At 31.9% G+C, this 25,321-nt stretch overlaps 1 protein-coding gene across 4 annotated transcripts in view; it reads right to left on the bottom strand.

Annotated features, from left to right (window-relative positions):
* Positions 1–25,321, bottom strand: part of sd (TEA domain transcription factor 1 homolog scalloped) — a 335,698-nt gene continuing 310,377 nt past the window's right edge. For 3 of the 4 annotated variants that reach the window (XM_072522586.1, XM_072522584.1, XM_072522583.1), the window contains exons 6-10: positions 23,929–23,969; positions 21,809–21,989; positions 18,853–19,085; positions 16,867–17,101; positions 1–12,966 (exon numbers count right to left, since the gene is read on the bottom strand). In XM_072522586.1, the coding sequence (XP_072378687.1) occupies positions 12,853–12,966; positions 16,867–17,101; positions 18,853–19,085; positions 21,809–21,989; positions 23,929–23,969 (804 nt within the window). In that variant the 3' untranslated portion in view covers positions 1–12,852. The remainder of the gene's footprint in view (positions 12,967–16,866; positions 17,102–18,852; positions 19,086–21,808; positions 21,990–23,928; positions 23,970–25,321) is intronic. The other variant, XM_072522585.1, reaches the window with a different exon arrangement.

Genomic DNA, 25,321 nt, shown 5'->3' on the forward strand with positions numbered 1-25,321 from the left:
AAAACAACCAACTATGTTTAAATTTTTGTAATTTTCAATACAAATTATAAACCTGATTTAAAATACTGTACACAAAGAGCAAAAGTATAAGATTCAATAAATGTTTTTTTACTTTGATATGGCAATTCCAGATATGGATAAAAATCTCATTTAATATAGCACACTTCATAAAGAACCTTATAATTGCCGGTTTAAGAGATAAAAATATTTAGCCGCCATATTTTATGCTCATAGAAATATATTTACAATATTATTTTTATACACTGACACTCTAGATTTTAAAGTACATTTTATTTTGCATTTTTAAATGCTTAACATTCTAATCTCGTTTATAATAATAAAAAAATACTTTATTACAGCAGAAAAAATTTCTGCAATAATCTAATAATAACTCTAGAATTTAATTGTGTTACATACTACAATAGAGCATTCTTCCCGTTTTCAGATGTCTATGAAGATTCAAATTATTTACTAAATAATCGTTTCTTTCATAAAATATTTGGATATTCAAATGACATATCTGTATTTTATAAATTTGTACTGGAACGATATGAATACAAAATAGTATTAAGCAAAACAATAGTATCCACATCTATATATCTGTTTTATTTGGTCTCAGATTATGTGACGTGTTAATAAGTTGATTATCAATCACTTAATGTTGGTTCAGACTTTTCGTCTGTAAAAGTTCTGATTTCTGTTCTGTTCAGATTTCTCTTTGAAGTAAAAAAATCATTTTGACACTTATCATGGATGAAATTCGTAAATCTTGTTGAAATTAGTTTTGACTACTAAGAACTGATATTTCTTTCACAGAATAATGAAATGGAGCTAAACAGTGCTGTAATGGCAGATATTGACCAGAGAAAGTATAAAGGTATAAATATTCTCTTCCTTTGAATACGTTTAGTTAAGTTTAGATGGTTTATGCTAGTAAAGTTTTTAAAATCAAAAGAGACCCGTTTTCAAGATGGACATAGTGTCACTAGTCACTTAATAGCTGTTATAACTCCAGTCAAAATCGAGTGTCTTAGAACCCACCATCTGGTATCACTGGTTATGAGAAACGGTTCTTCCTAAATTGTCTAAATGTCTTATTGAATTCTAAGTCAAAGAAACAATTTAAAATGTGTTTTAGCTACTGATATGTATTTATAATTTTGGGATTCAAACTTTTAGGTAAACAATAACGATTAAATAAATTTAATAAACGACATTAAAATGTTAAGCTATAAATTTCAATAAACATGAACAGAATTCATACTGCTAAATCTGAAAAAATAGTTTTATCCCATCTTCATAGAAGACATCAGGTGTCAGTACTATATTATATTCAAGATAGTCACTTTTTTCTTATCGATTATTGTTTTGTCCAAAGTCCATTCTTTAAAAAATTAAAAGCTACCAAAAAATTACATAATACACTTATTAAAATAATTTCCGAAGACTAAATCAGAGATCAAAAACATTGCCACTTGTAATAATAATAATAAACATTTTTTTAAAAATACTATATGATGTTTCACAACCCATTATTATTTTTTGATTGCACTATGCACAGGCTTGTGTGTATTGGTCTATATTGGAGCTTTCAGGTAACGATTCTAATAAATTTGTAATGCTAATATAGGTATGATGATATTCACATTATGAACAATTGTAAATTACGTGAAAATAAAAAGTATATTGGTTGAAATAATAATCTCCTACAAAACATAAAACCAAATTAGGTGATTAGTAGTTTGGGAGTTGTAGTTTTTGATTTGTTCTGCGTTCGAGCCCGTATACATTATATTTTTAAGACAGTCTGCATGTTCTGAATATTGATTTGCCTTTCTGTCTCTTCATAGATGTCGTTAATATATCTATTTTCTAAAAGTATCTACGTTTGAAAATGTGCAAAATAAATCTTTTGAGTTTATACCTTGGAAATACAACACTCTGTGTTCTAAGTACGTTTGATACCAGCACTTGATTGAGAGATCGAGGTACTTGCCTCTTCTTAGGCATGCGCAGGTACCTATTTACATTTTACAAACTTTAAAACAATGCGTATGTCTGATGAGAGACAACTATCTCCAAATAACTATAGCATGCTGATATTAAATAAATTTCGAATTCTGTGTGTTACTAACTGCTGTGCTACTACGTTTAGGCACTGTACACTACTTCAATTTTTGGGATTGGGATACCCCAATCTTTCTTTCATTGGAGGACTTTCATTCTAGCAATATTGACGTTAAGTGGCGACTTTGTTTATTTTACTACAATTTTAGCATAGGTCTGAAGAGAAGAAGACATTGTTTTTAGATTTCCGATCATTTTCAGATATGATCTGTGATCGTTGTTTTTATTATGAAATGCTTTTAATCATATCAATTTTGCCATAATATATTTTGCTATACACAAACATATATCCACTGGAAGTGAGTAAACATAAGAAGAAATAATATTATTATCCGTCGCAATCCCCATACTCTTAGGTACTTATATACATTAGGTATAATTAGTAATAATAATTAGTATAATACCCATCGAGCAAAAAGACAAAAGAGGGAATCTAATCGTTATGAAAAGGCGACCAAAAAAGTGGCCTCTGATGGCGGACATATCCGGAAATGCGAATGCGCCAAATTTAAATTATATTAATAAATAAAATAGTTTTCAGAATGTGTCTTAGACGAGAAAATTTTGATTAAATATTAACGATGACAGTCTAAAATGTGAAACAATTGTTAAAAAACTTCAATATAAATAAGATTTCATGTGACAGTTGGGACAAATAATAACATAACCCAACTAAATTTGATTTCTTAAACAAGGAAAGACTCACTTTCCTTGTTTAATTTGGCCTCTCAAGATGGAACTTCCTGTCTAACAATATTTTTGCCCCCACTACCTTTACATTCCCTCTTTTGTCTTTTTGCTCGATGATAATACCTAATTCTAGTTAAATTCTTCCTTCATGAGGTTTCGGCCTTCTTGACGCATATATTTTTTTCATTATATTATTTTTAGTCTTACTGCACCAAGATCATGATTAATAGAGAAAAACTATTAAGCTTAATCAGAAATACGTTGCCACTTATAGAATAGGGTCATAATGTTACATAGTAGCCTATCTGCACTAAACTCTCGAAATTTAATGTGTGTTTTGACTAAATTCCTTGTTACTAAGTAAATTTAGTACTGTCGTAAACATACCTCTAAAAACTGCTGCATCTCTGATGAGTACCGATCCGATAAACATGAGAATTTCTTTTTATTTAATAGAAAAATACCCGTGTCCGACAGGATTCAAAACTACGACCCACGAACATTTGGTAATTTACCAATCATCTCACTGCATTAGAAAAACGGTACGTTTGCAGTTAAAATAATTAAACCCTTGAACGTATCTTTTGTTATATAAAATATATAAACATACTATAAGAAAAAAATCGAATGTCAAATACAAATATCATCCCCTAGTCAATTACTGAAATTTTTTTCTTAAAAATAATATATTTCAATAACTTCAAACCTGAAAGTTCCGAAGAGACCTTACTAAAAATTTCAATGGGTACCATCTACTTGGCAAATCTTGAGCCAAAATGAACACAAATTATAAAAAATAACTGCCCACAAAATTCACTTTTAGACGGTATCTCACAGACCCTGGAGAATTTTGTGGAAACCTTACCTAAAGCTATACATGTTATTGGCAAAAACCTACCTAGCAGACATATACACCAAAATCGATTTAAAATGTAAACAAGATGAACATTAAATATATTTGGACACGCTCAATTTGATTGATCTATTTTATAGTGAAATCTTAACTAAAATAAAGTGAGAAATAATTGCGGCTGATAATATTGAACCGTCGTATATAAAGAGTACTTCAGAAAGTTTCAAATGTCATTTAAAATTCAATACTTAAGACAGTAGGTAAGTCAAACACTGTCCATTTAGAATTGTCAAACTTTTGCATACTTATTTTTTAACAAAAAAACCTGAAAACAAAAAAACAGTCAATCACGTTGTTCTCCAGGTGCCCCTTACATCACAACAAAATCAGGGATTAAAATATGTTGAGTTTGTTTTTAACACAAATTGGTTTTATAATGTATAAGAACATATATTTTTGATGTAACATTTTTCACTTAATACGATTGTCATGTCAGAATTTTGAAATTTTTCCAATGGAAACAGAAACTAGAAAAGCGGAACATGTGACAACATGTTCACACATTAAACTGCTGTTTATAAAAGCCATTAAGTTTAGATTAGATGCATGTAGAAGCTTTCAATTTTTTTTGTTAAAATGTGCACTTTAAAATGAATGCACTGAATAGTGTAAAATTTTCACTCTGATTAACTAGACCTAAGAACAATTAAAAAACCGAAAAATTTTCGATACTCCTAATTTTTTCGGGCTTACAATAAAATTATAAAAAAATTAGCTCTGATTAAAATTCTCTAGAAAATTTAACAAAAAAATTTTGTTATCATTGTTACACATTTTTCGTTTTTATTTAAATTATTGAACTTATTACCAAAAATATTAGGTTATGTTAAAATTTTTGAAAATTGTCAATGTTTTTCAATGTTTCAATTTTAAATATTTTCTCGCAGTATATATTTTCAAAATACCAAAAAATACAACACAAATTCATTTTTTTTTTTTCAGAAAAAGTTTCACTAAAAGTTGAAGAACTTTCAAAATTGTTCTACGTAATTAATCATTTTTAGTAATTATAGATTTCATAACTAAATTAAAAAAAAAATAAAATAAATATGTCAAAATACTATCAAGAATTTGTTCCAGTAAGTCTTAGTTCGAGCTAAAAAATTTAGGCATATTTAGGAAAACTCTGAAAAATGTGTAAAATAAAAAAAAAATAATTTTTTTAGGTGTAATTAATGCAAGTGATATTTTAACCTTATCAAAAGTGAATACAAATGTGCAAGTTTCTAAATGCCTTTAAATTCGATTGAACACTTTGTCCAAAGCAGGTTGAAATTATTGTCACAATTTCGGCTTTTTTGACTTTCATTGGGAAAATCTCAAAATTCTGGCACGATAATCTTGTTAATCGAGAAATTTTACATAGTAAACGTATTTTTCTTACACATTCTTTCAACAAATTTTAATCAACAATATCGGTGAAAATTTAAAGATTCATGTACGTCCCAATCAAACTTTTTATAATAAAGAAAGGTGCAAAATTTTATTTAAAATCCAAGAGGGTTGGTTTACTTGACATGAAATCACTCATCTCTAAGACAAAGATAGCTAAGGGCCATGAAAGACGAAACCTAACAGACCGGTTATTATAGTGTAGGTATAGACCTGTGACTAGAGTCATTTTAAAATCTTCGGTTATTGCGAAGGTAGGCATATATATAAATAAAATTTTTATTAGAATTAACACTGAAACCCAAAGTTCAGTGCATATACATTTTATATAATAAATATTTTTCAAAATAATACTGGTAGACCCCACAGAAGTTTTGTTACGTAAATTCTTTTACATAACATTAAATATGCGTTAAAAAATACTTTTTAAGGTAAGCAAAGTGGACAGACGATCTTGAAAAAGAAAGGCATTTAGATGATCCCAGAAGATAAATAAGAGCGTAAGGAGAATAATTACAATAATACATCCCTTAATGATGAAATTAATGAAACAGGCTTTTGGGACCGGCTTTAAGAAATAAGTTTAGAAATAAGTATTAGCAAGTAACCGTAACTTTTAGAGTCGATAATAAGAATGACCCAAACCAACTACGAAATAAATTTTATAGTCAAAAGAAATCAAATAGATCATTTCTCATTTATATTTTCAAACATTTTGATGAACATGTCTGCTTTCACATAACTAAATTAACTAAAATACTGGGTATTTTAATTTCAAAAGAAAAAAAAATGAAAAAATTCAGATAGAAATTTAAATATGTATATATCTATTTTGTATATATAAAATTGTTAAAAATTATCATCACAAAAGAGCAAACTTCACTTAAATAATTAACATAAGTAAAAAAGTATACCTAATACTATCTAGATTAAAATAATTTGTAAAAAAGACAATTATTAAGTAAACCTGACCAGAAAATAAATTTTGGAAAGGCGTAGTCTATCCTATGATCCCAAGAAATGATATGATATGAATAAATTAGTTACTTTCAATTTAAACTCCACTCCAGGCACATCGATGGTCGATATACATTTCAAATAAATTCTGCCGTATGTTAAAAAAAATTAGCTGTCACTAAAATCAGATTTATCTATTATTTATTAGTTTCAAATTTTTATTTTTCACCTTGATATCCAAAAAAAAATAGAAAAGAAATATACGAAATTGGTTGTAGATTGGAAACCTAAATAAAGACATAAATATTTTTGGACATTGCTATCTAAATTTCTCTCTTTTACTCGGATATGTCGATATATCGATCTGTATTTGGATCTACCTTGTAAACACATTGCATAAATATTCAAGGAAAAATGAATACCGATCCATTTTTCTGGTCAAATTTGAAAAACATTAATTCTTCTTTTTACAAAATCTTCCTCAATTTCAAATTATTTTGATCTAGACAAGAAATAGAAGTAGATCATTGTTCAGATAAAAATTTCTTAAATATCAATAAATTTTATACAATAAATAGCCGATCTGTACGATGATCCACTTTCGAGATGCTAAATATAAATTTTCCCAAAAAAATTGAATAAATTTTGTATAAATGGTTATCTATCTAAAAAACAAAAAATAAAACCAAAAAAACTCGCAAAATCCTATGAAACTAAAAGTACGTTGCGAAAAGTATACAAGGCTGTAGTTTGTGTTTTGTTTTTTGACTACGTTAGTTCAAAATTGTTTCTACCGATTAAGTAGAAAATGCGAGGATCTGTAACGGTAATAGCATTTCTAGTCCAGTAAGGATTTGTACAAGAGTAACTTGAGTTGGTTGTAGTAGGCCGGAATTAAGATTTTTGTAGATACATTTCCGAAAAATTGTTTAAACTAGAATTTGAATAAGCTCCTGATGGAAAAAATTCTTCATCCTTCCTGTGAAAAAAATCAGGATATAACGAAAAATCGACTTATTGTATCCCCATTTATAACATTTTATGGTGCATATTTCGAAAAATATCAACATTTTGAAAAGCTTATCACATGCAATTAAAAGCAATAGAGGTAATATTCTTTGCAGTGAAATTTCTTCTTCAAATGTTAATGCAATTAGTAAAAAAATCCCGAAAATGTGTTAAAATACCGTTTTGCAAATCTGTATGGAAAAATATTAACAATAATTTAAAAAAAAATTCCCAGTGACACCTAATTACCCAGCAAAATAAATTTTACTCTTTTATATGTAAAAAATCAGCGATTGTTGTTATTCAAAAACAAAAACAGGTATCCCATTTTTTGCGTCATTTTTTGGAGATAACTTCAATTTTTTGTATCAATATTTCTGAACTTTTGTTCGACTTTTAATAAGCAAATTTTCACTGTTATTTTTAAGCCTTTTCTGCAATTTGTCATTTTTACGCACTGCAAAATTTTTATTTGAGCATTCCTTTCTAGTCCGGCAGAAAGTCTTTACTATGAAGCTAATGAACCTCCTCTATGGCTTAGGAGAGAAAACCGTCTTCTCTCCTATGCTGCTGCAATTTCTTCCAATCCGTCCAATCCAGTATATCATTTAATTACATCATCACACCAACTCCATAACAACTCTCCATGTAACTTAATTATACATCCTATTCCTAGTCTTCTACAGCCGTTACTAAAAGATATAAATTTGTCTGAAACAAGAACTCTATCATTCTCCAATAATCTCTATTGGACCAACATACTGCCACATCATGATATTTCCATCATCAAATTTAACAAGGAAGATATCAGTATTGGTAAATTAAGAATTCTCTTTCTAGAACTTACAAACAAAAATAAATATAACATAGTTTTTTACACTGACGCGTCAAAGACTGAAAGTGATGTTGGATATTCTGTAACCACTGTACAACAGCCTATCGAACTCTCTAAAATTTCTCCTTTGTGTAGTATCCACACTGGTGAACTACTAGCTATCTCACACGCTTTCAAATATGCCCAACAATATTCTAATACACACATAGCCATATGCTCTGAGTCACTTTCCTCTATACACTCCATTAATGCTACATCCACCAACCATTCTATCGTCCAAGATATTCATGACACATATCAGCTTTTTATAAACCAAAATACAACTGTCACTCTGATATGGGTACCATCCCATGTCGGTATTAGTGGTAACGAAAAAGCTGATTGCCTTGCCAAAAAAGCCGCATCATCCACGGACACCATTATCAATATACAAATTTGCAACGATCTCAAAGCTAGACTGTAGAAGCTTAATCTATCCACCTGGCAGATTCACTGGAATAAAGTTACTTCAGCGTTACATGAAATTAAACCCTTAGTGAACCTAGTTACCTATCCCAGTTTATCTCGAAAAAATATGTCAATCATACGGAGATTGCTTATAGGACATACCCGTCTAACTCATGGCTACCTGATGACATCATCTCAACCAAAGTGTCAGCACTAAAATACGACTCTCCGAATCAGGCATATACTTATCGAATGCTCTTTTTATGCCAAAATACGCCAACTCCTCGATATCGGTACTATCTTCAAAGACGTCCTAAACAGCACAGACCAAATCAACAAGGTTATCAAATTCCTAGAGAAAAGTCAACTGCTCAACAAACTATAAATGTTATGTTACATGTTTTTATTATTTTCTCTTTATGTTAAATGTTAACTAAATTATTTTGTAATTTATATGATATTACCTTGTAAATCGTAACTCGTGCTAATGACCATAGATGTCACATGCACGTTAATTTAAATAAAAAAAAATTATTTACAATTGCACAACCATATTTTTGATTTCATATATTTGGAATAATGGATATTCATGATGAAAATACCTTTTAACGTCCTTTGTTTTAATCTTTTTCTGATATTTCCATAAGTTTTTTATCTGGCGCATGTCGAAGCTCTGTTATCAAAACTTTGCTTTTATTTCTACAAAAATCTAATTTCTGGCTTTCTATAATTCAATCTACAAAGATTTTTATCTGTATATCCTATATGCTAGTGAATTTTGAGACTAGCAGATATGCCTTGCTTCATATCCACTCTCATGTTAGTTAGTTCTCTATGATTTAAATATTTCTCTTGTATGTACCCACTATTCAATGCGTTTGATATCGGACAGGGTTGAAATATGTACCATAACTGTAATATAAATTCCGATATTATAAAATTATTTCCTTAACAATTTGCATCTCAGTGCAGTTAGTATGTATGTTAGTTTCTGTGTGTACGCCGGATAACTACCCATCCCACATTAGTTTAGTGGTTATTAGTTTCGAACCACACTCAAACCATGAATTTTTCAAATTCATTAGTAAAAAATTTCAAGTGAAGCTAAATTGTCGGATGATCGATGCCATGAAAGTCCCATGGCTCCGTCAACACTCATTCCATGATATATCCTATATTTTCATTTAATTGAATTAACGTAGAAATATCTGTCTTAGCAGAAATGTCATCAATGACTATGAGCTATATACACAGGAAAGAAGGCATGATCAAAGAATTTAATAAAATATATAGTCACACAGAAAAAATAATATATCCGAAAAAGGAATAAAAGTTTGGTAAATATAGAAAAAAAAATGGTCAAAACATATTTGAACCAGTGGCCGATAAAAACAAAACACTCTATTGTAGTTTAAATAATGGTTTGTAAGTAAATAAATATTCGTCAAATTGAATTTGTAAAATTTTTCTGGTAAGACGAATAACACCGTCACTTGTCCATTAAGTAAGGTAGAATCAGATATAACTTTATTACTTTACTATTTTTCAATACAGAATTTTTCAACTCATTTTTATTACCTTATTCAAATAGATTCTCGGTTTGTACTTCAATAGCCCAAAATCTACGTAAACCTCTGTTACAAACCATGGAAAATAGGTATAATTTGGGACCTACTCCTATCTAATGGTTATACATTGCAAAGTTGTTGTGAAAATGATATTGTCAATGATTGATTTTATTAGGGCATTACAGCACAGCAGATAGTTGTCCAAGTAAACTAACCAAGGAAATTATTGGAACTTATCGTATCATCATTCTTTAAGGTCCCAGTATACAATAGCTGATGCTGTCCCACTATAGGCCTTCGCGACTGTGTATAGGATGTAACGTGTCGAAAATCCGATCGTTACATTTTGTCTAGTTTTCGTTTATTTTGTTAAATTTTGTAAAACACCCAGTAGAGCAGTGTACTTTTTAATTCAATATATTTTCTTGTATCAATGTACAACTGTTGCGAATTTTCTGTATAAAATACCGTTAAAGATTTATCCATGGACCACCCAGCTACCTGTTTTGACCAACTTATCCTTTACATTTCTTTGAAAAAATATTCAAACTCATCCCTTCACACACGCCGCAATAACACCTTTAAAGGTTTTACCAAAGTACCGGAAAAATCCCGTTAGGTCAAGTAGAGTTCCGATTATTTCAACCACCTAGAAACTCCAGCCAACGGTACTTTATCTATTTAAATATTTTTCTACAAAAATACCTTCTATTCTATTCATTTTCCCGTTTTGAAATTAAGGTATGAAGACCTATTTTCGCCCGCTGCTGAAGAAGAAATAACATGTGTGTCACCATCTCTGTTAGTTAAATTACTCAATCTTAATTTGGTGAGAGAAATTACTTCATTTCTTAATATGTTTTTATTTTCACTTTTTAAATTTTTACCTTATTTTTCGTCTCTACGGCGATCTGAATCTTGTTACTATATTATACGATTTATGAATTGACTGGTGTAACGATCAAATTTTCTTTTAATTAAGACTAGTACTCCTCACTGCCTTGGCAAATTCTTTTGACTCCAGCCAATCATCATAAGGAATTTGACGGTGCTGAAGCCCATTCTCCAGCTTTAATTCGATTAACAGCTTTATCAAATTTATTGTGATTACTTTTCTTCTATTCTAACCCATGCCAAATAAAGTATCTTTCACGTTAAGAAAGTTTAATAATACAAGAGGCTGAATTTAGTTACGTGATAGAATGTAAGATTTAAAATAATTTTTTTTTATAAAAAGATCATAGTTCATTACTCATTTTAATGTTAATTATTATTTTTGTTCAGTCTTTATTTTAAACATGTTTAAATCTAAATGGATTAACTAAACAGTATATATTTTTTTGCGTATTTAAGTGAATTTTCTCATTCGATTGCATAGTTCTTTTATTTGCAACATACAGTTAATCCATTGCATAAATTAGTTATGACTGTTTTCATGTTTTTTTTATGATATTTGATAACTTTATGATATTTACTATATTTGATATTTTTAATATAGTGAATTTTACCATTTCTTATTTTTTATCATATTTGAACTTTTTCCTTTGTTTCATGAATATCCCATTTCTATTTTTTTTGCGATTCAAATATTTAAAAATAGAGGCGCTTTTTTTCGAGAGTTGTTCTATTCACTGTTCTTTTCATGTTTCGTGTCTATCTTTCGTGTGTTTCTGTCCATAATCTGCCAGGACTGAGCAAGGTTACCTTCGAGTCACATAGTGTATCAGCGTTCTAAGTTTACTTCTTAGTCATTTAGTTCACTATAAATGGTACGAAGAATCAGTGACGCATGATGAAGGATAATTACCGGTACGTCATGATTCGTGGCGTGGAATGGGGATGTTATCGTTTTTTTTTTTGGGAACACTTCAAAGGAGTCGTGATGTTAACACAATTACCCACTGTTGTATACAAATAGATTGGCGCGGTCGTAATTACTTCCACATCCATCGTAAGTATTAGTCAGATAGCATTAAGCTATGCACCACTACGTGAACAACTGGTCGTCGATGGACGACGCTGGTCTACTCTAGATCATTTGTGTACTGGAGCCTTAATAATAGAAAATGATGTCGAAATATCACTATAAATGGTATTCGATTGACCCGATAGAAACAAATATTTAAAAACACGAGGATGGCAACCAAAATTACTTAGTGTATCTAACCATAAGAATTGATAAAATTGTATTGAGAGTAAAAAACAGAACAAAACCACCAGCATATAAGCTACCAAGGTATTATATATGGAATAATAAAAAAATACTTAGTCATTTATAAATTGCGTCAGCTGGATTGGCGGATCCACTTCGTGTTGAGTAAGTCTAATGGATACTAGGTTCGAGTAACACGCCATTCCGGTAAATCTTTTAAACTCTAGTGGATTTGCGGTTCTCAATTGAAATTAGCCTTTTGAGAAATTAGAAATAGATGGATAAGGCGTTAAAACACTCCAACACTGGGACATACATACACTAAAAAAATATAATTTAACCGAAGATCATGACCAAAATTATATCAAAACTAACAAGAAAACTTAATTGATAAAAAAAGATACAACAAAATCCTTTTGACATGTTCAGTACAATAACAAAAAAATGTTTTGAATTATTTAGTTTAAGCATTATTGATTAACACAGCATTGAAAATTATGATTATTACTTTTTCACACTTACTCATTTTTAAACTTCTACCTTAATTAACGGAGTTGTGACTACCACCTAGACTGTTAGACAATTAAAAAATTTAAGGTATCTCGCAAATACCTATCCGAACAGCATTCAATTTTTTTACATTACTTTGTATTTCCTTTCTTTTTACCTAGGTACTTCTTAAAAAGTAAGTAACCGATAATAATACTAATATTGTGAGAGTGTAGGCACTGAAGTGATAGGTTACGGTTAGACCGGTAACCCGCTAGTCTTTCACAAGCCTGTAGATGTGGTGTTGCGCTCCATGTTCCGAAGTCGATACTTCGAATACGTACGCAGTACATAAGAGAGTTTCTTGAGTATCTCTGTTACTTACAACCTAAAACATACGATAAGGTTAGCCAAATGGATGTAAAACAAATAAATTGATTTGATTTCGATACAATATTTTACACAGGTTTAAATTTTATAAAATATAAAGGATGGGTCCTTATAAAAGATGCAAAAATTAAACATAAAACATTTAAATAGCTTGAACTTGTACACTAATTCTACTAATCAGCAAGATCGCAATGTGGTCGATGTAGAGGTGGGAGTATTCATTCTTCTTCTTCTTTCAGTGCCTATTCGTTCCGAATATTGACAATCATTCTGGCTATAATTATTTTATTGACTGATGCTTTAAATAGATTCGTTGTTGTTGTGGAGAACCATTTCCTCCGGTTCTTCAACCATGATATTCTCCTTCTCCCAATTCCTCGCTTTCCGAATACTTTACCCTGTAGGATTACCTTCAGTAATCTGTATTTAGTGCTGTTTCTCATTATATGTCCGAGATATTCCAACTTTCTCCTTTTAATGGTATACATCACCTCTCTTTCTTTGCCCACTCTTCGTAATACGGTCTCGTTGGTTATCTTGTCTGTCCATGATATCCTTAGAATTCGCCTGTATAGCCACATCTCGAAGGCTTCAAGTTTTTTCTCCATTGCTTCAGTTAGTGTCCAGGATTCAACTCCGTAATACAATATTGAGAAGATATAACATCGTAGGAGCCTTACTTTTATCTCCAGATTAAGATTGTGGCTTTTAAAGAGTTTGGCCATGTTATTGAATGCACTCCTAGCCTTCTCTATTCTACATTTTATTTCCTGTGAGTGATCCCATTGTTCATTTACTGTTGTTCCAAGATAGTTATACTGTTTTACTCGGTCCACTGGTGTATTATTGATAAGTAGTTGAGCGTCTCTAACTTTATTTTTGCTGATGATCATAAATTTAGTTTTTGTTATATTTACTTGAAGTCCAAATCTTTCACTTACTTCATTTACTTTGTTTATTAGTTGCTGTAAACTGTTCAAACTGTCTGCAAAAATAACGGTGTCGTCTGCATAACGGATGTTGTTTAGGCGTTCTCCATTTAGAAGTATTCCATGTTCGCATTTTTCCAAGGCTTCACTAAATATTTCCTCTGAATATAGATTAAATAATATAGGTGAAAGTATACAACCTTGTCTAACGCCTCGTAGAATCTGGATCATTTCCGTTGGTTCACCTCCAAAATTCGTTCTTATTGTGGCTGATTGGTTCCAGTATAAATTTTGTATTATACGCCGATCTTTATCATCCATTTGGGCTTTTGTTAGAATATCCATCATTTTTTGGTGTTGAACTGTATCAAATGCTTTTTGGTAGTCCACAAAGCAGGTGTAAATATCGCAAGTCATATCTCTGCATCTTTGAAATAATACTTGTAGACTAAACAGTGCATCTCTTGTACCTACGCCTTTCATGAATCCAAACTGTGTGTCTTGTATTCATAATAAATGTAAATGTTCATAACATTTTATATATTTCATCAGTTTTTGTAAAATGTTTTATGCAGGTTTAGTATATTTCTTCTTGTCAAAACTCAACTTTAAAAACATCACAACAGATTGGAGCAGAGTTGAGTGGAAAACAGATTTAAATATCTAGGCCATTTTCTAATAGATTGAATATTACACAATCCTGGTGTAAGAAGTTAATCGTTGTCATTATTTCCATTTATAACCAGCATCATTATTATTCTGGCTTTACAACTCTGCGTGGGTCCTAGTCTCCTCAAGAATTTCTCTCCAGTCGTCCCTATCCATCGCCTTTCTCCGCCAAGCACGTATTCAGATATTTCTCATGTCTTCATCGATGTTATCAAGGAACCTTGTTCTGGGCCTTCCTCTTTTTCTCTGACCAATTGGTCTATCAAGGAGCGTTTTTCTAGCTGGGCCCATTTCTTGTTCCATCCGCATTACATGCCCTATCCACCTCAGACATCCTATCTTAATACGTTTTACGATATCAGGTTTCTGGTATATTCTATAAGTTCGAAGTTGTATCGACTTCTTCACACTCCATTGTCATTTATTGCTCCATAGATTCGCCTTGGTACTTTTCTTTCGAAACATCCTAACAGGTTTTTATTATTTTTGTTAGAGTCCAGGTCTCTGAACCATATGTTAGAACTGGGCGTATTATTGTTTTGTAGAGTTTTATTTTTGTATTTCTCGATATAATTGTTGATTTAAGGATATTGAGCCCAAAATAGCATCTGTTGACCGTGCAAATTCTGTGGTTTATCTCTACGGTAGTATTATTTTCCATTTATGGCCACTATTATGAATTTCCTGTGCGGGAAGTAATATTACATTGTTTCTTTGAATAATCGTAACAGTTTAAGAGGATAAATATTTACGGTTGTATAAGTCACATTTAAATAATCTATTCAGGAACAAAATATTTCATTTCACACACCTTATATAAGGGTGATATGACCAGCAACAGTAGCTTCGCTCGGAAATGAAGTACAGTTCTCTCGGTAAGAATTTGTCATTTGTCGTAAGAGATGTGAAAAAAATATTTAGGTAAAAGTTGGAGCATAGATGCACTATACGCTAAAATATTTTTAAATATACATCCCCCATAGTGACGGGGTGGAACAAACTTATCTTTTTTTAATGGAACACCCTGTATGTTTTTACATTTTTGGACTCTGACACTTTGATTTCTTTCAGTCTCTTTAAAATCTCTTTAAAATGTCAAGATTCCAATAATTGAGAGTATTTCTTTGGAAGTACTCTTTTTAGTTTGTGAATGAGGCCCTTACACTATATCAAAAGCTTGAGCAGCATTCAGAAGGACGGCCGAACAAAGTTTATTTTCTTCCAGTGCTCTTTCTAAAACTGATAACATCGTATGAGGTTCCTTTTCGTCTATTATTGGTTTTTAATCTTTTAGCAATAGCCTTTCAAATAGTTTCGATAGTACAGTCAGTAGAGATATAGGTCTGTATGATGAAACTTCATTTGGCGGTTTACCTGGCTTTACTATAACTATGAATTCCGCAACTTTTCAGTAAATCGGCACATGCTAAGTTTGAATGATGCATTTATTAAGCAAGTTATTTTCATTATACCTTTTTTGGAAGCTGTTTTACTATTTCTCCACTTACCATATCGGATCCAGGCACTTTTTTAGAATTAATATGTTCATTTATCCCCTTTTGAACTGCTTTAGGTGTAACAACGTTAATTTCCCTTTTGGTCTTGGTAAATATCAGTCAGTTACCCAAAGCCATCTCCCTCGTTTGGTTGGAATGTGTTTTGTAAATGATCTGTAAAACGTTTAACTTTTGTTCATTGTTTCTGGCCCAGCTACCTTCTGCATTTCTTATTAGAGGTTTGTGCACGGTCTTTTCAGTTTCTTAGTAGCATTCCATAATTAATAGTCAGTGTTTTTGTCATTCGCTAAGGTAAAGTCTAATTCAGTCATTTGTATTTTTTTTGATTTTCTCTTGAGATTTTTTGCATTGCATTATATATAATTTTTGACAATCAGCATTACAAAATATCTTAACATTGCAAAGCGCTCATTATGCTATTCCATGTGTTGCATCATTTGTAAGTAAATAACTATTGTATTATTTTTTAAATAAATAAATTTTAACACGGTTGTTTATTGGGTAATTTTGATTTCTTGTCCTTTTTGAACTATTTTTGTAAATTTGCTGTAAATTTGTATATTCTAGTATGAAAGGGCGCCAAAGTTTGATTTGTCCGGGGCGCTCAAAACACTAGAACCCACCCTTTACGTTTTACTCAAAATAAAAAATTTATTCTGCCCTAAATCGTCCTTAGCTTTATATATATATATATATATATATATATATATATATATATATATATATATATATATATATATATATATATATATATATAAATATAAAGAAAACAAAGATCTTTACCTGTAAGATTGTAAAATTCTCTAACACACTGTTCATCATGTATTTCTCAGGTAAGTGTTTTAACTTGTGAATAAAGTTGATCATATACTCGCACATCGGACTTCGATTAATTCTATATACAAATCTTCCGTTTTCGTATCGAGCATACTCCGTCTCCACTTTTTCCACGACTTGTTTGCCAAAGGAGCAAACCTTCGTGGAACAGGTTATCGTCATATTGTCGTTACTTTCATACCTGAAAATAAATAAAGCATATATATGTTAGTTTCATAAACAAATAAATAAATGAGGACTGTTTAAATGCCCATAAAAATACGGGCATCTCTCAAATTATAACAATATTATCATTAGTGCAACATGTACATCCTGCCATTGTTTAAACGAACAAATATTATGGAAATCAACTTATTGGTTGATCGTATAATTAGTTTAGTCGCTATTTAACATTCATTGTACAGTATTATATTTCAATATTTTCGTAATTATGTATAATTATGATGCCACTGATATCTTCGTATGTTTATAGATGACTTATCTTGTGTACGTAGATGTGACCTAGCATTGCATTTCTACTACCGTGTTTGCAATGTCACTTTTGTATGATTTTTAACTTACTGGTTTTGGCTTAACCCAGAACTGAAAAAGGTATGACGAACGCTATATAGCAAACTTTTCAAAATAAACTAGCATACATTTTTCTGGCTTCAAGTCCGGCCTTCAAAATTTAGTTTGTTACATTAAGCGCTGATCATGGAATAAACTAGAGTTAGTATAAACGAAACATAATTTCCGAAAGCTAGTTTGAGATTTAGATAAGGCTGAGATAATTTTTGACAGAAATTAATTCCTGTAAGCCCGACTCACATAGTTCATCACGGTTTGACGTCCTACAGTAACTTTGATACGTATTTTTGATTATAACACCGGCAATACTGTATCCCGTCTCTCTTGCTAGTCAGTCAGACGAGTGGCGTGATTTAGTCGTCAAATTGGAAACGTTTAGTACAGTTTCGTGCGACTTCCAGTGTTTATTAGTGACTCCAGGTAGTTCAGTAGTCAATGACTCCAAGAAAACCCAAAACCCATTAATTTGTCGCCAGGAAAGAGAGCCAAAACAATTACCCTTCGTGGAGAAGGTTACACTATCAAGAAATACCAAATAAATTGGATGGTGGCACCACAAAATCAGGTGTAATGAAAGTGTGTAAACGTTTTCATATCAGTGGAACGTCAAAATCAGCAAAAAGAACAGGTAGAAAACCGAAAGTTAGTCAACACTATGAACGCAGAATATGCCGCCTGTCTTTAAAAGATCGTAGCAGATTCGCAAAAGACATGCAATGTTATTGTCAAATAAATTGGCTTACAAATTTCAGACTGAACCCGTTCCTGAACAAAAAGCGCATTGATTGAGTTTTGACACACATACAGAGAGTGGACAGAAGAACAGTAGAGTAAAGTAATTTGGAGTGATGTGATGATGAAACCAGAATCTCAATGTTTGGGAGTAACGGAGTAAAATTTGCCGGCGACTGGGTGAAGACCTTTTGCCTCAGTTTACCACGATCACTATGAACCACACTGTGAGTGTCATGGTATGGGTTTGTATGACCACTAACGGAGTTGGACGTTTGGCATTAATAGAGGGCACTATTAATGCAAAAAATGTTAGAAAGAAATATTGCAAGTTAAACTACTGGCGGCTATCAGAGATTTGTTTAAAGGGGGTGCTCACAATGCGTTTTACAGCAGGATGTCTTCATATCTTCTATGTTCTACATATGTTCTACATATAGAGAAAAACGAATAAGAAAAATATATAGCGAAATTGAAAGAGCGAGAAGAGAGAAAATATATACAGAGGTGGAAGAGAAAAAACTGTTATATTAATAATTTTATTAATTTTTCTCTTTTGGAAATGTAGTGTGTACTATTTCATCGATTCTAAGGAACTACCTAATTCGATCTAAAAAACTGTATACTTACGAACTCGTGACTCCGTAAAAGGCTCCTGTCTCGTCTTGAATGTTTGAGTTTAGGTCCGCCCAAAACTTGACGAGGAAGAAGGCGTTTTGAGGACCTTTGTCGTACAATTCTTTCAGTCCGCCCTTCTTCTCGGGGAATTTGTCGTATATCTGCCGAACGTCCACTGCTTCGAGCAAGGGATCTGAGTATGACAGCGCTGGTCCTCCTATGTGTACGAAAAGATGTTTTTGATACTAAAAATAAAACAAGTGTATCAATAAAAATACTGAAAAGCAAAGTTAGCAAGTTAAAAAGTAAATCTTAATGTCATTTTTCATACAAATCACGACACGACAGCTCATTGCCTAGACAGAAATATCTGTTTGTACTACTATTTGTAGTACAGACAGTCTGTGTGTCTTTGGTTATACTACTATCCGACAAGGTCCAACTAGGCATCATCATCTTTTTTTTTTGGCTGGAGTGTATTCGTCTGGTGTGGATATTTGCATGAGGTGCCTCGTTTAGGCAAACTCTTTTGCTCCTTCACGGCGTTTTTGGGGAGAGGAGTGAGCACTGGTGTTTTAATTTTTCTATCACTGGTGGTAGATTGTTCTGGGGTTCTGCAGGAGTCGTACAATGGAGTGAATTTGCTGAGTTTACTTTTTTGTGATAAATACGTTGCGGGTAGATATAATTATTAATGGGATCGGGAAACAACAGAAAACCTGTCCGTATGCAAGGCTCGAAGTGAGCTATTTATCTAATGACGGTAAAATAATTGAGTTGCCTCCAATATGTCCTTGTATTCATTAGGGTAACAACAGTCAGCAAATTGGTAGAGAGGTGAGTGAGTTCGTTTTTTTGGGTGTCTAAAGAATGTTTTTTGGGAGTAACTCCTGCTCAAAGCTCAAGCTTTTTAAGTATGGCTGGGATGTTCGATAGTTGATGTATTTGGGAGTAGAGGAAGTTACTTCGTTTGTAATGTGCTTTATGTAGAATACTAATTTCCAAAGCTAGCAGCCTGTGTGTGAGGTCTTGACTGAGCAGAGAATAGACGTTTGCTTTATACTCAAAGGACCTATGTACGTTTTGTATGGTTTTTGTTTTGTATCTTGCGTTCGTCGGAATATGTCATATAAAGTATTAAGGAGGTTGACTTTTCTTCTTGCCTATCGAAGGTTGCTCTCAGATCAGAACCAAAATGCAGCGTTCTGCTAAACACTATGCCGTGAAGAAAGACTTTTATACAGAAAACACATGCACGTTTGGTGCATTCTACGCCGCTTTCTATAAAACAGGTTACAGAAATTTGCTTCTGGAATACAGAGGCATGTTTAAAATATTTTTGTAGTCATTGATAGTGATCCATTATTCAATAAGATGCAACTAGGCCAAAATTTGTATAGTGTAAATAAAAACAGACTTTTAGAGAGAAAAGACAAGCATTTGTGCCTTCTGATGTACTTTATAAGTTATATTTATACAGTCAACTAATCTAACAGCCTCTGACTACAACTTTATCCATCAAAACTTATACATGCCCTTCATACTGAATCAAACAGCATTTACTAAGCAATGCTTGTCAAATATTTCAACGGTAATTGAAAATTTGACGCGATCTTTCCCAAGAAAATAATTTATTTGCCTAACTATGGTTTGGCAATATAGTCCGTGAGAAAAACACATTTCAACATATATTATATGTAAGTTTATAGCCTATAAAATTTTCATTTCGTGTAATGTAATTTTAATGTGAATTGAAAATTAAAAGTGATTAAATTGCGTATATTTGAGTATCAAAAATAAATACAGAGTTACTGAAATTTATTGCTATGAATTGGTATGAAATTCCTGAGACTGAGATGCATAAAACATTTTCAAGATTGCAGAACAATTAAAAAAATATAAATTTAAAGCATGTTTGGTATCAATAAGAATATTTCATATTGTCATTCAAACTAACAACCCAATTAATAGTCAATTTCTCCTGTAATTATTTTGGCTTCATCAAATTATAGTCTGTTGGTCACATTAGTATTGTTTGTGTTGTTGCCTGTTGCAACAGCAACAACAACAATACAAGCAAAATAAAGATAGGCCACAAGACATCCAAGCGATTTGTGGTAAACAAAGAGCTCAAATAAGGATGCTGTCGGTGTCCGACTTTGTTTAAGATCTACTAGAGCAGTAAAAAAGGAAATGTAGTGGTATGGGAATCCCCTAATAACCACATAATACGCCTTATGCTTCGCAGATGACCAAATTGTTTTTGGCCCAGTACTACGAAGATCTAGAATATATGATCAATAAACTTATTCAGGAATATCGAAAATGGGGTTTAGAAGTAAACATAAAAAAACAGAACGCATGTATGTAGGTGGAGAAAAACAAAGTCTAATCTTGGAAGAGCAACACCAACAAATAAACCATTGTAAAAAATACAAATATCTAGGCGTACAAATAACCAATGACGGCAATTTAGACGAAGATATTAGACATAGAAATATCCATAGAAGAATCCAATTTCGAAAGAAAATAAACACAGAATCTATAGTAGAATTATCAGCAGAACTGTCACATATGGAAGCGAAATATGACCCCAAAGACTTAAGAAGTACCAGAAATTGATTATTCGAGAAGAGCGGCCGGTAAATCAAGATCAGACAAAGACAAACAAAAGAATTTAAGAAACCATGGGCGTTAAACATAATATAACAGAGGAATCAGAATAAACCAACCAAGATGATACGGACACGTTCAAAAGAAAGGATGAAGGGCAGACTGAGATTAAGTTGGAGAAAATGAGTCGATAAGGATACCAGAGTGAGAGGAATAGACGAGTACCTTTTGAATGACCGAGATAAATGGCCATGCTAAGACTTTCTTAAAACTTAAGTATATAATTGTGAAAAAAAATGACTCTTAAACTGAATTAATTTAGTATATATAATTCGACGACTTGTAAGATACTTACTTCTTCTCTGTTCGGTGATTCCATGAAAGCAGAAAACTCCACCAGCCTTAATTTATGTGTAGCAATAGCCCTTCCCTCCCAAACTGGTGGTGGGGCTGATTGTAGGGCTCCAACTTCTCCCGCAGATACAGCTGTCGCCGGTTTACCTGCCGTGTATGCTGCCTGGGCAAATGGTTTGACACTAAAAAAGTAACATTTGTATTAGAATGTGTTCAAAAATTATTCTATAAAAAAATTGCATACTCAACAATACTGGTTAAAAGAAAACAAGAAGTTACAGCAAACAGCGGTTAGCAGTTTAGTAATGATTTGGGATATTTTCAAACTGAAGGAAAAATTTAGAACATATGAAAAATCTCCTATTTGGAAAATTATGGATAAAACTACTTTATTCTGAGAAATATCACTAATTTTGTAATATTCGGACATCGAGTTCAAGAAATTCACGAAACAAAGTCATCTCAAAGTCGCCATCTATAATATGGTTAAACATGAGCGCTGTCCGCGTCCTGGTCCGCGCTTATCTTTGACTTAACCCTGTATTATGAGTCGACTGAAGTGGTATCTATTAGTTGTGGTATCTCCTTCTACTTTAAGAGCCACGTCTGTGATTAAACGTATGCTATCATCATATTTATAAGTTCTTGGAATGTTTCTCCATCAGCTGATGAGTGAAATAGTTCTTCAATTGTCATATATAGATAGCTTTTTACGCCCTATCCATCTTTTGCCTTCCACTTTTCCCTGTATGAGAAGGTGAAGTAAACTGTATTTGGGTCCTCTAATTATGTGTCCAAAATACTCCGTTTTTCTTCTCTTTGAGGTGTTCAGCAGCTGATATTCAGTGTTCACACTTTCGTTGCAAGTGTGTGAGACCCACGATATTCTTAGAATCCTAGATTCTAATTTGTTCAACGTTTTTGCTTGTAGAGTCCATGTCTCGCAATCATAAAATAGGATCGTCCAACCATAATACCCTAAAACTGTTTTACGAAGATTTAATGATAGATTTCTATTACACAGTTACATAGTTATAACACTAATAACAGTTATAACACTATTACAAATTTGCTGTTGAGCTATATTTATTTTGTCAACAACTGCCATCAAATTGAAATACCATCGGGAATTTGTGATGGTATACTTCAATTAATTGTTATTGCGGATAATAGCAATGATAATGTGTTTTGGTATACATAGAAGTAATCTATGATACCAAATATGATCAAAAGTGTGGGCTCTTCTCACGTGTATATTATTATTTCCTTTTGACGCCAATTTAAATATATTTAACGTGGACACGAAGCAACAATAGCATTTCGAAATCACGAGTTGATATCAACAGTAATTTCCATCTTTTACCATAATTTAGTATCAATTTGTACGAAGTGGTTTAAATCAAAAACCATGTCGAATAATTTTTTATTGACGTAATTGCAGGTATATATACTAAACAGATCTATTAATAATCGGTAAAAGTATACAAAAAGCTGCATATTATTAGAATATATTTTTGTTCCCAACACATGAATTGTATGCTTAATCATTATCAAAGACAGTTTTTGTAGATGTTTGCTTTGATCTCGATTATTATGTGTATAAATATATCTCTTTGAGACATGTCAAATGTAGAACCAGAATTATTTAAACATATAGAACTACTCAAAAAATGATATACATTAATTTGGTGTCAATATAACTGAGGAATAAAAAATGTATCGATATCAATTTGGACTCCAATATTTGACAAAAAACCATTATAGGGATTAGGCCAAGGTGTTGAGATTTTTTTGGCCTTCAAAATGTAACAGCAAACCACCTGTATTACGAGCTATCTTGACGTCGTTCTTGAAGTCTAGTTTTGATATGTGAAGATGTCGAAAAGCTATTTTTAAGCAAACTTCCAACAATAAATCTGTTGTAGTTGCTCTCTCTATAGTTGCTTTTTCCAGCTTTGTCCTCTGCATCTTGTATACCCTCCATTCTGTCAGTCTCATTAAACAATGCAAAAAACTCTACATTTGGTAACTAGTAATTTAGACAACTTTAAGCTGGCAAAATATGGCAGGTGAATGATGGTAAGTGTAACAAATTTCAATCAAAATAACATAAATACTTACTCTTGAGAAGTTCCAGGCTGTAATCCAGGCTGCCAAAATTGCTAAAACCAAACGAAACAATTACTGAGTAAATGTAAATATAAAATAATCTAAAAGCATTGAACGTCATATTAACTTATTACTAATAGTATTTTACCATACTTTTAGAACTTTACTAAGCACATAGTTAATTTTAATGTTGGTTTTGCTAAAATTTAGCGATTATTGGATAATAAATAGGTATGTGAAATCAACAGTGAAATTTTGTCATATACAATTTCGTGGGGGGCAAAATTCTGTGCAAAACAAACTTACAGGTGTTAAAAAGCACGTAGCAGATCCTCGACTAAATATAACAACAATTAAAAAAAACAATGACAAATTCTTTTTGCGGTCAGCTTCTTCACTGGCATCACTACAAGCCATGTTTGCAGATAGCGCAGCCAGAAATACCTACGACGTCCTAGACTTCTACGGCACATCGTTTTACTTTTCATTCTACATTCATTTCATGCATTACCAGAAATTCCAGCTTGCTTTTTTTATATTAAATATAATTTCCATTTCTTTTCCTATTTTCTCTAGCACAAGATCTTCAAAATCAGAATATATTTCAAAAGATTCTAGTTTCTTTGCTGTTTCATTATTTAGGGTAGAACCTTCTAATCCATAGAGGAGAATGGGGATACATATAAGTACATCATTCTAATTCTTATGTTAAGAGATAGTTCTGGTGATGTTAACAGTTTTTTTATTCTTATGCAAACTGATCTCATGATTTTTCTTGTTTGTATTAAAGATTCTCGTTAATTAGGGTTTCAAGTGTTCGATAGAATGAGTCCAAGACTACTGACACATACATCACGGAACAAAAGGGCAATTACTTCCGGGAAGTGTATCCCTTTACTGATTTTTTTTCTGAAAATTAGACATTAATCTACTTACGTAGAAAAAAGAGTATTTTTTCTTCTCCTCGTGTCGCATTCTAACGAAAGTTGGCGGTCACTTCTTTGAACGCTTCCCTATCTCTTGGAACGTGAAATATCTCTTCTATACTGAGATTAGTCCAATATCTGATATTACTCAGCCAAGAATTCCTTTTTCTTCCATTTATTATTTATTACATAATTGCGTGTAAGGGAGAGTATTTATCATTTCGAAGTATGTGCCTCAGATATGATTTTTTTTCTTATTTTAAGTGTCTTCTTATGTGTTCAATGTGTCTAATACTTCTTCAATTGTAATTTTAGCCATCGGAAGAATTTAAAGAATACATCTATCTGCATTTGGCATGCCGCTAATTTTTTATGGATTGGGATTTCAATGTCTCAGTAGTTTCTACTCCATATAGCAGCTGCGACCAAATATACTCTAGAACCGAAAACTAATGACCAAACTTAATTTCTTATTTGTG

This window comes from Diabrotica undecimpunctata, chromosome 2, assembly GCF_040954645.1.
Source record: "Diabrotica undecimpunctata isolate CICGRU chromosome 2, icDiaUnde3, whole genome shotgun sequence".
NCBI classification, from domain to species: domain Eukaryota; kingdom Metazoa; phylum Arthropoda; class Insecta; order Coleoptera; family Chrysomelidae; genus Diabrotica; species Diabrotica undecimpunctata.